Below are 13310 nucleotides of genomic sequence, written 5' to 3'. Positions count from 1 at the left end.
CTGTCCCTAAACAATATTGTCACAAGTAAAGATTTCAAAACTTATTGGTTATCATCCCAACAGCACAAAAATCTTCTTAGTATCAGATTAGATGTCACACATCACATTCAATCTCTCCTTCAATTAATTATGATCCTAGGGACTGGTACTGAAAGGGTGGCTCTGGACCTGTCAGGCTAACTCTTGTGCTAATGCCTCCCCACAGAATAACAGTGGCAAAAATCTTCAATAAAAAGGTTCATGTACATTTGTGGGTGGAAACTCAATATAAAAAAGACCAATTTAAACAGTTATTTATAATTTTCTCTGATTTGTGCTATTACCAACATCAAAAGACATCAAACCTAAGCTACAGCAAGAAGATGGGAACAGAGTTATGCACTGGAAACTATAGCAAACACAGACCAGACTGAAAGCCTCTTTCCTCTTGGATGAGGCAAGTATAACCAAAGATGTTACACTACTACTGCCTCCTCTCCAAATGCAAAGATGTTCAGCAACATCATGCAATGAAACAAATCAACCTGCCAGATGTTTAAAAAAAATATATAAGTTTCTAAAACATACTTAAAAACAAGCTGCTTTATAAAGGGCAACAGAATATCCCTACTTTCTGTTTCATCAGGTAAGATATATGTTCCAGTGGGGCACCCACTGAGTGACAAATTTGCACTTCCACTGTCAGCTGCTGTTCACAACAGAACTCTGAGCTAAAAACCTCAGAGCATTCTTTGCTTCCTTGGCAGGACTCTTATTTATATAAGATTAGTGCAGTCAGGCATTAGATTTATAAACCAAAACCAAAAACAAACAAGGAGAAAGTTTTCACACTCTTCTTTATAGACCAGTTTCTGAAACATACACACACAAAACAGTATAACATATTGAAATGCAATTGTTAAAAAAACAAAACAACCCCCAAAACAAGCAGAAAACTGGTCAAAATACATACAATCTCTGGAGGTATCCCCACCTGGAAACCATTTAAAGTCAGGCAAGCATTCACAAAAGTACTGTTGACCACCAAAACAGCTGTTCCTCTGCTCCATCCAGAGCCTCTTCAGCCCCTCACCTTCCCCCACCCTCCTCAGGTAAGGAATCGACACCAACCTGCAGTTGGGAGGTGGATCTAAGGTGATGTCAGCCAATTCCTTCTGAATCCTGTGGCAATAAAGCAAGAAGGAACAAAGGTAAGACACTGTGTGGGATAGCAGTTAACACATTATCCTTGCAGACATACTGTCACTGTGAGCTTGCCACAGTACATAAGAGAGGCACTCTCAGCTGTGGCCTCCCACCAGTCCAAACCCCCTAAGCAGGACAGGCACCTTGCCCTGTTAAAGAGACAGGCAGAAAAGCAGACAGGCATCGTGCACTGAACCCAGACAGGTGCACTGCTCTGTGCTCCCACAAAGATGCCAATCACATAGTGGAAAAGACTGTCCTCTTTGCCAAACAGCCTGTAAATGAGGGTAAAACTCTGCAAATGTGATGCACCAAGAAGAAACTGCAGTCTGAAAAGGAATTTTGTCTTACGGGATTGAGAGAAACAGTCATTGCCAAATTGGTTCCCTCTTCTCTCCCCCAGCTTCTCATCACCATCCTGAGAAAAAAAATCCACAGCCCTGAGGGAGTCAATAACTGCGCCATCCTCAAGGACACTTTAAGGAAGGTGAATATCTATTTCCGAGACTCCTGCACTTCCTACCACCTTCAATTCTCCCTTCTCTTCACCCTCAAGAGCCACATAACACCCCCAGGTCCCCTCCCTAGGACTCCAGACGCTCCCTCTCTCCACTGTGCTCAGCCAACACCCTGTCCTCTCAGCCCAGACTATTCTGGGCTTACGCTGCTTTTGCCACAAAATGCCCAACCAGCTATCATCCTCTTCCCTAGAGTCCCATTACTGTCACTCAGGCTTCCCTTCCAGATTTCCCCACCCAGCACTCAGCCTGCCTCCCTTCTCCTTTAAACTCAGCCAGCATCTCCTGCCACTTGTCACACACAAGAACCGCAGCCTTTCCACAGGAGGCAGTTTAAAATCTTCTCCTTAAAAGAGTGAAGGGCACAACACGTAAATACTGCTTGCCACTATCTATGTCAGTTTGCCATGGAAACCTGCTGAGTGAAGATCTGGAATAACCAAACTGCCTAAATTCTACAAAGCCACAGAGAACTTAGTTGCTACGACAGATCATTTGCATAAAACCCCAGTCACTTTAGACACCTACTGATACAACCTCTCTGCTGCTTGGCAAAGCTGTTCAGTGAGATGGTTTATTACTCTTACTGAAGTACTGCAAGTTCGCTTGAAAACCTCCATTTGTCAGCTTAGCTCCCTGAAGCAGGATGGTGCTGAATTCAGGTGACACACAGAACAAATAAGAAAGGGTAACTTTTTTTTTTTAATTAGTAGCTCAAAAAGTCTGTCCAAGTGAACAAAACTGACTGACATAGCTGTTCTGGAATTCCTATTCTATGCAGGTATCTCTCCCTATACATTATTCTGGAATAAAAATTACTTTATTCTCAAAAAAAGCCCAAACCGACTCTGTGCTTTGAGCAAAGACTATTTTAGAGCAGAATGTCCACAAGTGGGCCTGCTGTGGATTATTTATTCCAGTCAGCATCCAACCATACACAGAAAATTCAATATAGGTGATGAACAGACAAAAATAACAGTAATGTATTTGTTGGTAAAGATCTGGGGCTATATTACACCCCTTGCACAGCAGTGCACTCCTCCAAAGCAAGCAAACTCAAAACTTCACAAACATTAATTAATCTCCAAATCAGTTCTAAAAAGAAAAAAAGACACTCTAGACTCCAACCCACAAGAGAGTGAAACAGATGTTGAAATGCAATGCCTTACTTGGGACCATACAGTTTCCAGTAGCAGAGAAAAAAATAAGGTCTAAATGTCAATCCTACACCATTCCCATAACAAATGCTAGTAAGGAGAAAGGAAAAGAGAGCAGAAGTAATTGAGGGTCCGAATAACAGCCCAGAAGAAGAAAAGCCAGGAAAATATTTGGAAAAAGCAGGAAGAGGGACTAGAAAGCAGTGAAGTTGGGCAGACACTCACTGCAGCAACACTGAAAAAAGTGAAACAATAGCAGCTTCACGTAGAAAGGCTGAGCACAAGGGCTAGAGATGAGGAATGGGAGGAGTGGGGAACAGTGCAAAATAAAATGAGGAAGAAGAGAAGATTAAACAAATCAGTGAGAAAACTGACTGCAGCCTTACCTCTTGGCACTGGTAGATAGCAGTTTAGAGTTTTTACTCATGCTGACTTTGCTTTCCTTCTTCTTAGGCGTGCTTGTCTCTTTCTCTGTCTGTTGGTTGGAGGATGAAGATGAGGAGGAGCTGGTGCTGGCCCTCGAATCGTCATCCGACATAGCGACCCCCCCACCACACACCCCAACCTGGAGAGGAGACACCATGGGGCGTGGGGAACAAACAGTGAACACAAACACACACAGAGAAAGGCTGCTAACAATCTTGCTCTGTGTTCGGGTCATGCTCCTTTTAAAGGATCCTCGTGTCTCCCTCTCCTCTCTAGGCCCTACAACCATAGCAGGAGGAGCAGTAGCTTCCCCTGCATTAGTAACACTGAGGAGCAGGGGGAAAGGGACTTTAAAAGCTTCCTCTCAGAAGGTAAGTGTGGAATGAGAGGAGACTGAAACGGGGACAACTGCGAGGATCAGGGAAGCTCAGAGCAATTCTTTCTAATCTCCCCCAAACTGCACACACAAGAGGAGCCATCACCACCCACCACTATCGAGCCTAGGGGTGTAGGAGATAAAAATGGAACAGCTCCGGTCCCTTGGGTTCCCGGGAGGCACGTGGGGGAGGCAGGAAGGGATGGGCCAGGGGGGTGCCCGTCGCCAGTTCTAAAATGGAAGTGGGGCATCACTGACAACACAGGGAAGACCCTGGCAGATGTGTGACCTGTGGTGGGGAAACCCCTGCCTGTGGGATCGGGTGTTGGAAGCCGTGAGGGAAGGTGGGCAGGAAGAGAGCAAACCAAAGGGAAGGGCTAAGCAGGGAGTGGGGTGCACTGGTGGCACCCACCGAGGCCCACTGCACCGATGGGCATATGCCAGCGGAGGGGGAAGGGAGCAGAGGGTCTGCGCCGGGGGGGACGTGGGGGGAAGGAGGGCCAGGGCCTACAAGGGGCGAGAGTGGAGGGCTCGGGGAGGCCCGTGTCAGGGAGGGGGGCAGCGAGCGCCAGGGGGAGGCAGCCCGGGTCTATGCGGGCACCCCGGGGGCACGGGGGAGGAAGGCGAGCACGGCGGGCTACCGAGGGCAGGTCCGCACCCAAGAGGGGCGAGAAGCCGTCGGGAGGGATGGGGGGGGGTGGCATGACACCCCGGGAGAGTTCGGGGGAAGGGCTCGGGATGCAGCCGCGGGCCCCGAGGGGGTGGGGGGCGGGGGGGGCGACACACAGCCGCCACCCTCCCCGGGGAGCTCCCCTGCCCCCGCCGGCCGAGAGCCGGAGGGGGCCCGGCCGAGCTGCCCCGGCCGCGGGCCCGCAGGGCCGGGGGACAGCGGTACCTGACAGCCCCGGGCGCGACCCCCCTGCCCCGCCGGCTGCCGCCCCATCGCCGGGCTGCAGCCGGCCCTGCCCCTCGCCCCTGCCCCGGGGAGGGCGGCGGGGGGTGCCCCGTCCCCCTACCTCTCCCTTTGTGTCTGGCTGCTCCTCCTCGGTGCGGCTGGGCCTGGCCACTCGTGTCTCTCTCGCTGGGAGAGAAGCGGAAGTGCTGCAACAGCAACTATTAAACAGGCAATGGCTTCCCTGGCTGCCTCCCCCACCGCCGAGCGGGGCTGGGGGGCGGTGGAGCCGGGGCGCCACCCGGTGCGGAGCGGGGGGCGGGCGGCGGAGCCCCAGCTCCGGGGATGGAGGGGGATCCCGGCCGCCACGGCCCCCTCCCTTTCCTTTTCCCCCGGGGAGGGAAGAAAGGGGCACACGGAGGGGGACGTGAGTTTTTAATGGAGACCCTCTGAAAAGTAACCTGCAGGGTGCCGGGGGGCAGAGAGACAGGCGACCTCCCCCGGCTCCGCTGCTGCTTCCGTGCGAGAGCCCCGCGGGAGCGCGGTGGAAGCAGGTGGCTGGGAGAGGGGCAGTTCCCGGGGCTGTTTTTTTTAAGGCTCAGAGGGGGTATTAGGCTCGACGCGGGGGCTGCTTGCTTTCCTCCTATTCTCACAACTGTTTCAACCCCAAAGCTTCTCCCCTGCCTCACCTGCTTTGTCCCTCCGGCGGCAGCAGCAACTTCTCACCTGTCTCAGTTTGAAAGAAATAAGGGGAAAAAAGAAAGAAAGAAAAAAAAAAGAGCCTAGCCCAAAGCCCACTCGCCCCCACCAATCCAGGCAAAAGGAATCCCCGGCAGCTTTCCCATCTCTCACCTGTTTCAGCCCTAAAGCAGCAGCTGTGTCCTCCCTTCCCTCCCCCGGCTCAGCCCTGAACCAGCAGCAGGAGCAGCCGCTTCCCACTCGCCTTCGCCCGGAGTTCAGGATTCCATTGTCCCCCACACTGCATTTGGTGACATCACTGACACACAAAGAAGGGGCACTTCGTGATGTCATCAACGCATGCTGGGAGAGAAAACAAAATTCTGGGCTTGGCAGCGACAGCACTAACACACAGACGCACACAGATACACACACAGACCTTTCAATTTTCCAAAGGTAAAAGTATTAGGGATTTTTTTTTTTTCCCAGTCCCCTGATGGGGAGCCCGTCTGCGGAAAAAGGCGTGTTGTATTCGCTAGCGTGTTGTAATTGCGAGGGGATTTACTAATTTCTCCAAAACCTCTGCTGTCCATCTCTCGCTCTCTGTCCACCCAACGGAGAAAAGTGATTTGGCTGCAGCGACCCACTGCCCCCGGCCCAGGCGCGGGCAGCAGCCCCGGTGGGCAGCTGCGGCTCTTCCTGGAGGTGCCGGACCCACTCGTGAAGGGACAATGGGGACCAGCATTCCCACCGACCTCACCCGGGGCACATTTGGCTCGCTGCCGCCAGTTTCCACAGCCTATCGAGGGATCGCCTATCGAGTTACTTGGTGTCTTCAGTGGCCGAAAATACACTGGACCGTCTCCACCACGCACACGATAATGGATCGGAGTTTGTATGTCATCCTTTCTCCCACGGGAGGACCTCGAGGTGATCCGCAGGCACACAGGACTGCTGGCTCCACAGGGCGCTGTTACAACATGACACCTGGGGAGTCCCGAGGGGTCAATTACAAAACCGAAGCCGCAGAAGCGGCGGGGGACGGGGGCGGGGGGACATCCCAAGACTGGGCATCTCCGCGTCGCAGCGACCGCGGGGGGGAGCGGGGGCAGCCGAAACTGGCTCCTCCTGAAGCCCGGGCTTCCCGTCTGACGCTGCCAGGCGCTGCCCGTTCCCGGGCTGCCAACATGGCCCCAGCGGCGGGCGCGGGTCCGGCGCCCCATTCCCCGCGGCGAGCGGCCGTGCCCAGCTGCTGCTCCCCTGGGACCCGGCGGCCTGCCCGCCCGTGGCACCGGTGGTGAGAAGCTTCCCCCCGGGAAGAGCCTGCCCCTTTGCTAGGGCGGAGGCTTGAGTGGGGATGAAACCCTTCAGGCTGGGATCGGGTAGCGGGTGCCCGTGGCTTCTTTTGGGATCAGCTGTCAGCCAGGCGGCCTGGGCATGCTGAGCCCTTCCTCCATGGGACAGCAGCTTCACACTTCGTGACTCAACACAAGGATCTGCTCATGGCACTCACCTTTCACCATTTATATCCTGTAATTTTTGATCCAGAGGTACCCCTAGAGAGAATATTCTTGCAGGGACAGTCTTTTCCTCTGTCACTCTCTCCTCTGCTTCCTTGGACTTCTGCATCTGCTGTTTTTCACTCCTTACCCTCTCTCTCCTCTCACACCCATTTTCTTCTGCACACATCTCAGCAGCACCTCGTTTGCCCTGGGCCAATCCCTAATCTACCTACACTCCTCAAACTTGCTGCCTAGTCTCCTGTTTGAGCCATGGAGTGTGCTAGATATGTACACCCCAGTGACACTGTGAGTGTCACACTGACAACAGAAGGAATTTCACTGCAGTGTCACGCTTAAATGGTCTTTGTGTGTGGGTTTTAATTTTAGGGCTTTTTTTTCTGCTAACCATGCTCTTCAATCTTTATTACCTGTAGTACCTTGTATTAAGCTTCAGTGAACTTTCTTCCAAAACCAGTTTGCTAGCAGAGACAGCCTGTCCAGTTTGACCTATGGGAATGACGCCTGGGAAGCTGTGGTCATCCTACCTTCTAGGAACTGTAGAGCTGTGGCATCTCCACCATTGACCATGGCCCTGAAGACATATAACAAATGTCATAAAAACTGGCATTTAGATAAAGGTGGACAATCTGACTACTTCATTCTCCTCATTGAACAAACGGGGTCAGAAAACTGCGATGAGCTCCTCTGCCAGCATTTTCCTAACAGATCCAGGGGGCTGTGGAGGATGGGGCTGGCAGTATGGTGTTGTGTCAGGTGACAAATGCAAAATATGTGAGGACACAGAGCAAAGTGAACAGGCTTAACAAATTCCACTGCTTATATGGCATGGCTCTTTTAAAACAGAATATCTTCGTTTTCACAAAAAAAAAAAAAAAAAAAAAAAAAAAAAAAAAAAAAAAAAAAAACCAAAAAAAAACCAAACCCAACCCACAACAAGAAACAAAAAGCAAACAAAAACCCCTCCAAAAAACTCCAGCCCTTTCCTGTTGTCACAGGCAACCTTCAGCGAAGTCAAGTGAGACAACTGATATTAATAATGAAAGCCATCCATTTGTATAATAAGGGACAAGGAAAATGTAAATATTGCTACAAAATCACACAGGCACTTTTGCTATATTATGTTAAAAATCTTGGTGGGGGGTTATCTGTAGCTTAACCTTTTCTTTAGCACACAATCCTTGGTAACCCTGTTCAAAGTAATAATATGATAACCAGCAGCAGCGGTTATTTACTTTGAAGCCTACACAAAAAATGCTTTTGCTGAAAGCACCTACTAATGTCAGCGCTTGAGCAGCTGTTACAGTGGCAACTCCCATTTTATGACTCACCTCCTAGGTCATGGCTAGGATCAGCAATGGGCTGTTCTCCTGTGTTAGCCATGCCATACTCAGAGCACTGGAGAGAGAGGGAGCCAAGAAGCCGACTTCTATGCCCAGAAATGTTTTTGCAGCTTGCCCTTCTTCCATGCTTAGCCTCTCAGCTCTGCACAGACACGGAAAAAAGGGAAGAGAGTGTAGGACATGATTTTTTTTCCCCACCAAATGGAAGAACTACCTCCTCCAATAAATCTCATTCCACCTTGGGAATTTTGACAAAATGTCACTGATCTGCTTCTATTTCTTTCCTGTAAAGTGTGTGCACTTTATTGGGTGAGCTTTCCTTCTTATCAGTGCTTCCTCTTCCTGTTTCCTTAGTTTTGTTTTGTTTTGGTTTTTATTTTCTTGGCTAAGTTGTGCAAAGGATTTGCAGAGGAAAACTGACCCAGATTATTCATTTTCCCTATGCCCCAAGCTTTTTTAATCGATGGCACTAGTTCAGTGCAGCAACTGAATAGGATTAGTCACTTTTCCCTCTGGATTGAGTTTGGAGGAGGCTGAAAAGATAGATGACTGGAATCGAGTTGCTTTTGGGCCTTTGAGCTTAATTCACAACAGAAGGTAGCCAGTTCAAATCACTCTGAGTCTTCTGCTAAGGGAAGGTGACTCAGATTAGTCCTTTTGTACCATCTCAGTTCCAAATACCTTTTCAGCATTATTTCTGGCTGGTCTGTTTGGGTCTGAGCCAAAGCGCCTTATATTTCCAGCAATTCCAGTGAGTTCTGCGTCAGACCTTTTGTGGGGAGCAGAAAGAAATTATCATTTCTTTGGCTCTCCTAATATCAGCTTGGTGGTAATGTCATGCTTGCAAGTGACAGTGGCAAAGTGAGAAACATGCTGATACCTCACACAGTCCTGTGATGACACACTTTGTCCTTCCTCTGTGACCCTGTGATACAAAGTGAGGTGGCAAAGAAAAGTTACAATAAGCTCAGGACTTATGATACAACTATTTGAATAAAGCTTCCTCCAAAAGAGGAAGGAACTTCATTGAAATGAGACAAAACATAACAGAGAAAATACAAATGGCTTATGTATGTGACATAAGATAGTGAATTTACCCACTGGTTTCCTGTTCACAACTATCTTGCCATAACTTAATAAAGCTGTCCAACTTCCCTTGCTGTAATTTTCTTACACAATACAGCTCTTAGTCCTTAGAATTATATTTTTGCAGTTCCTTACAGAAGAATGAAAGGGTCCACAAGCAGAAAAAGACTTGTTTCCTCTCCTTTTATTCCAGTACAAAAGAGGACTTAGTTGTGACGGAAAAGTTTAGGTCTCATTGTCAGACTCTTGCTATTTACTACTTGGTTTTGGTTCTGTTTGAGGTTAGTCCTGGGACCTGAAGGCCTGTCTGGGAGATTCTCAGTGTGAACAGAAATACCTGGGATCTGTTAACATGTTTTTGCTGTGTTAAAGTCCTGGCTGAATCCCTATAGATATAGAGACTGGCTGGCAATTAATTCCAAAACCTTAAGCAGAGAAGTATAGCTGCCTATAACTACACATATCTTCTGCCTCTACTGTGCTCCTTTTGTGAATCTCCTGGTATATGATCTGGTTCGTTTTGGTAATTGAAAAACTGGAGATGCTTAGATCAATTCAATTTCACAGCCTCATAAGAAGTTTCACAAGATATATTTCCAGGGGATTCTGCCTCACTTCCAGGTGATAAGATTGAGTCTTAGAATTGCTTTACCTTGAAGATACAATGATTCACTGCTTTCTCAGTATGCCCAATCTATAGCTATTACTTAGCAATCAAGACTGAGATATGTGGTGCTTCCCTTGTCTGTGTTTCTGGCATTGACTCCATATTTCTGATCTTCACTTTCCATCCTGTACAAAAAAGAGAATTATATTTATCTAGAATTAGACTAAAAGTATAAATAGAGGTGCACATTCAGACTTCACTCATAGCCACTCATTAGACTTTTTTGTCACTTCCTTTTTTGTGCTTGATGAATTGATCTCCTTTTCTGCAGAATGCTGCCTCTCTGTGCTTCCAGTGGTCTCTGTGCTTCCTTTGGGCTTTGGAGTATCTGGCTCTGCTTTTCTTCATGGAATCATAAAATGTATAGTTAGAAGGCACCTTAAAGATCACCTAGTTTCAGCTCCCTTGATATGGGCAGAGACACCTTCCACTAGACCAGGTTGCTCAAAGCCCCATCTGGGTTCTCTGGATTGCTTTATTCTAGACTCTTTGACTTTTCTGTTCTGGCAGTGCATGCTCCCCTAGTTCAGATGTTTTCTCTCCTGTTTCAGCCTATTTTTCAGTTTACAGGAACTGTTACTTTATTGATCATCATCAGCTTTCCATTTCTACATACCCCTTTTCCTTGGCAGCAGTACTCAGGTTCTGAAGAAACTCAGAATAGTGGAGGGATTATACTAGACTAAGCGGTAAATGGACTATCATCAAACAGTAGTGCCACAGGAAAGATCCCAGGCATTCCTGTTGTCAAGTGCTCTGGAAGAGATGAAAGATGTGGGCCAACATGACCCAGGCAAATGGACTCCTGGAAGTGATCAGGGTCAAACTGCATCAAATACACTGCTTTTGCTTCTCTTCTCTTGCTAGCATGCAGGAAAGTAAAACTTGTCATTTAAACTTGTGTTTGCTTTTTGTTTGTCACCACTAAATGGTCAATGGCAATGTCCACTGCTGGAGCAAATCCGCAGCTGACGTATGCTTAGGTTATAACTTGCCTATTCTGGGATAACAGCAGGTATAGCCAGTAAAAGCCAGTCTAAAAGACTGGTTTGCCAGCACAGAGTGCACCTCCTGATGCTGCATTTTGTCTGTACAACTGTATTGACTGTACAGCTATCCAAGAGATCTTTTTCTGGTGTAAGCTTAACCTCAGAGTGCTTCTGTCTTGAAACAAAATAGTCAGATAGGAGAACGACTGTAGATGGCTTATTAATAGTGTAGGCTCACAGTTTATACTTCTGCCTTTGATTTTATCACTTTGATAAAATCAGATGGAAAAGGACAGTATTTATCATATGGTCACCAGAATGTTAGAATAATCATGGAATACATACCCTGGAAAATCACTCATTGTGGAGATGCAGATCTGCAGTAAGACTTATAGAATGTCAGTCAGTTGTACTGAATAGGCTATTTAAGGACTCAGTAATAAGTGGACAAAGTAATTTTCCTAGTATTTGAGATAAAAGGGTTTCTTGCTTTATAAATAATATTTCTATTTTAAGTAAAAAAGACCTATAGTCCTTTCTTCCTGCACCTTCAAATATTTCTCAGTGTCACAGTAAATGTCTCTCTGGCTCAGATGGGTTAGTACAAGAAATTCTGCTTTGCTTGCTCATGCACTGAATTGGTAATATTCTAGTTTATTCTTTCTATTAAAAACGAGAGATTTCCCATCTGCTACAATTCTGTGGATTTCTAAATCCATGTGAGAAAAAAAAAAATCTACATGTCCTAACTTCTTAGAAAATGTATTTAGTGGGGATTTCAATTGAGTCTTTCAACCTCTGGCTCCTCATCTAACAAAGGTTCTTCTCAACAGAGAAGGATCAGGAGAGGTGTTCAGGGCTCAGTAATTTCACTCTGTGGCTTGACTACAGTTCAAGACTTCAATGGTCTTCAACTGCAATTTTTCTCCCTAGGCCTTCTTATTATCAGAGCCTTCAAAAGGAAGCAATAGAATCACTCAGACTTTTACAGATCCCTGATGCTGCATTCTTGAGAAACCAGTGTATTGCAATTCTTTTCTTCTCTTTTTGTCTGACCAGTACACGAAAGCAAAGAATAGAACATGCATCTGATTGTTAACCAGTATTTATATTTAACACCTGAATCATATAGTTTTTAATCTTTATTTAGTGATTAAGTATTCTTGTATGTAAGTATTCTTGTATATTCTTTTCCCATGTAAATAATTGAAACAAAAAGTGTAAGTTGTTAAAAACTCCAGCTTTAGAGAGTCCTTTGTTTCAAAATTTCTTAGAAGTTATTGTCTACTTTTTTTCTTCCTGATATAGACCATGGTAACTCATAGATTATGCCAAAGGTTATAGAAGTGTTCACAGCATGGACTAAAACTTCACACATAACACTTTTTCATTATCCCTTCTCTTATTCATGTTCATGAAAGTTCCACATAGCATATTCAGCAATTACTGACATAGAAGTATAAGCTTAGGAAACCTAAAAATTTTTGAGTAACTGTAAAATACCTTTTATGTTGTTGTTAAATAACCTTGTGCTGTTTTTTTCTGTTCCCATACCACAATAAAAGGTGTATTTGAAATGTGGCTTCTTGCTAAGCCAAAGAACATTGTGTCTATGATGTCATGTCATCATTTATGGCCTGAAGGGCAGCTAGATATTTCAGACTTTATCCATACAGACGCGTTTCTCTTCACATCGATGCAACCATACAGATACAGTTAAACAAGCATAACCCTAACTGTGAACTCCTGTCCTACCATAAAAATGCTGTCTCTGGTTCAATTAATAGCCTTTCCAGAGTAATATTAAGTCCAAATTGGGAATAGGTTCACTTCTAGAGTGTTCACACAAGGTACTGTATCATTATATAACATTATATAATATAACAACCTCTTTGGTTGCACAGACACGCTTTGGAAAACCTTATTCATGGTGTAATGAAGTTTCTTTGCCAATCTCTTCATTCAGCATTTCTGTTGAATTAGAACTGGAGCAGGATGAGCTTCCTTTAATGCTGTGTTTGCAACTCCTTCTCAAAGAATTTATTGTAGCTTTTCTACCCCTCTGACTTTTTCTTTTCTTTACCTCTCCCAATAACCTGAAGCACTGTCTTCATATTTGTATGACCATGATTCTCTGATTGTTTCTCATCTTTTCAATTTTTTCTTCCTTTTCTCTTTACTTAACTCTCTGCAAGTGATTCCCCGAATTTTGGCCGTATATCCAGTCAGCCAGATTTTTTTCTCCCATCGTCTCCAAGCATACAAAATGGTCAATTAGTTCCTTTCCTCCATTCCTTCCCTAGTAAATGCCACTACACGAGGTCCTTCTCCACATTTCCTTTTTCTTCCAGGCTTCCAGGCTGCTACCTTGAAGGGCCTTGCAAAGGTCCATGGAAGCAGCTTTCTCTGGGTTGATCAGTAACACAGCAAATGCTCTACAGACTCTCAGGTCCACAGAGGCCTGCAGTTTGAG

The 13310-nt window shown here is 46.4% G+C and overlaps 1 protein-coding gene and 1 long non-coding RNA gene across 8 annotated transcripts in view; both read right to left on the bottom strand.

The window, feature by feature from the left end:
* LOC128787124 (ubiquitin-conjugating enzyme E2 E1) overlaps positions 1-5601 on the bottom strand; it is a 44627-nt gene extending 39026 nt beyond the window's left edge. Inside the window, exons 1-5 of one of the 7 annotated variants that reach the window (XM_053941063.1) lie at positions 5407-5601; positions 5244-5284; positions 4679-4775; positions 3247-3335; positions 1111-1161 (exon numbers count right to left, since the gene is read on the bottom strand). In XM_053941063.1, coding sequence (XP_053797038.1) covers positions 1111-1161; positions 3247-3335; positions 4679-4775; positions 5244-5284; positions 5407-5586 — 458 coding nt within the window. In that variant the 5' untranslated portion in view covers positions 5587-5601. Of the gene's footprint in view, positions 1-1110; positions 1162-3246; positions 3426-4074; positions 4228-4320; positions 4515-4678; positions 4776-5243; positions 5285-5406 lie in introns of those variants that run through there. The other 6 variants (XM_053941056.1, XM_053941070.1, XM_053941048.1 and 3 more) reach the window with 6 other exon arrangements.
* Positions 5602-6318: 717 nt separating this feature from the next.
* On the bottom strand, positions 6319-12426 carry LOC128795010 (uncharacterized). Its single transcript, XR_008433355.1, has 6 exons — positions 12341-12426; positions 9834-9973; positions 8976-9020; positions 8777-8864; positions 8084-8237; positions 6319-7326 (listed from the first exon to the last, which is right to left on the bottom strand). It is a non-coding gene; the product is annotated as an uncharacterized LOC128795010 (long non-coding RNA).
* Between the last annotated feature and the right edge of the window lie 884 nt (positions 12427-13310).

The sequence above is a fragment of the Vidua chalybeata genome, chromosome 1 (assembly GCF_026979565.1).
Source record: "Vidua chalybeata isolate OUT-0048 chromosome 1, bVidCha1 merged haplotype, whole genome shotgun sequence".
NCBI lineage: Eukaryota > Metazoa > Chordata > Aves > Passeriformes > Viduidae > Vidua > Vidua chalybeata.
This window is presented reverse-complemented; position numbering and strand designations above follow the sequence as displayed.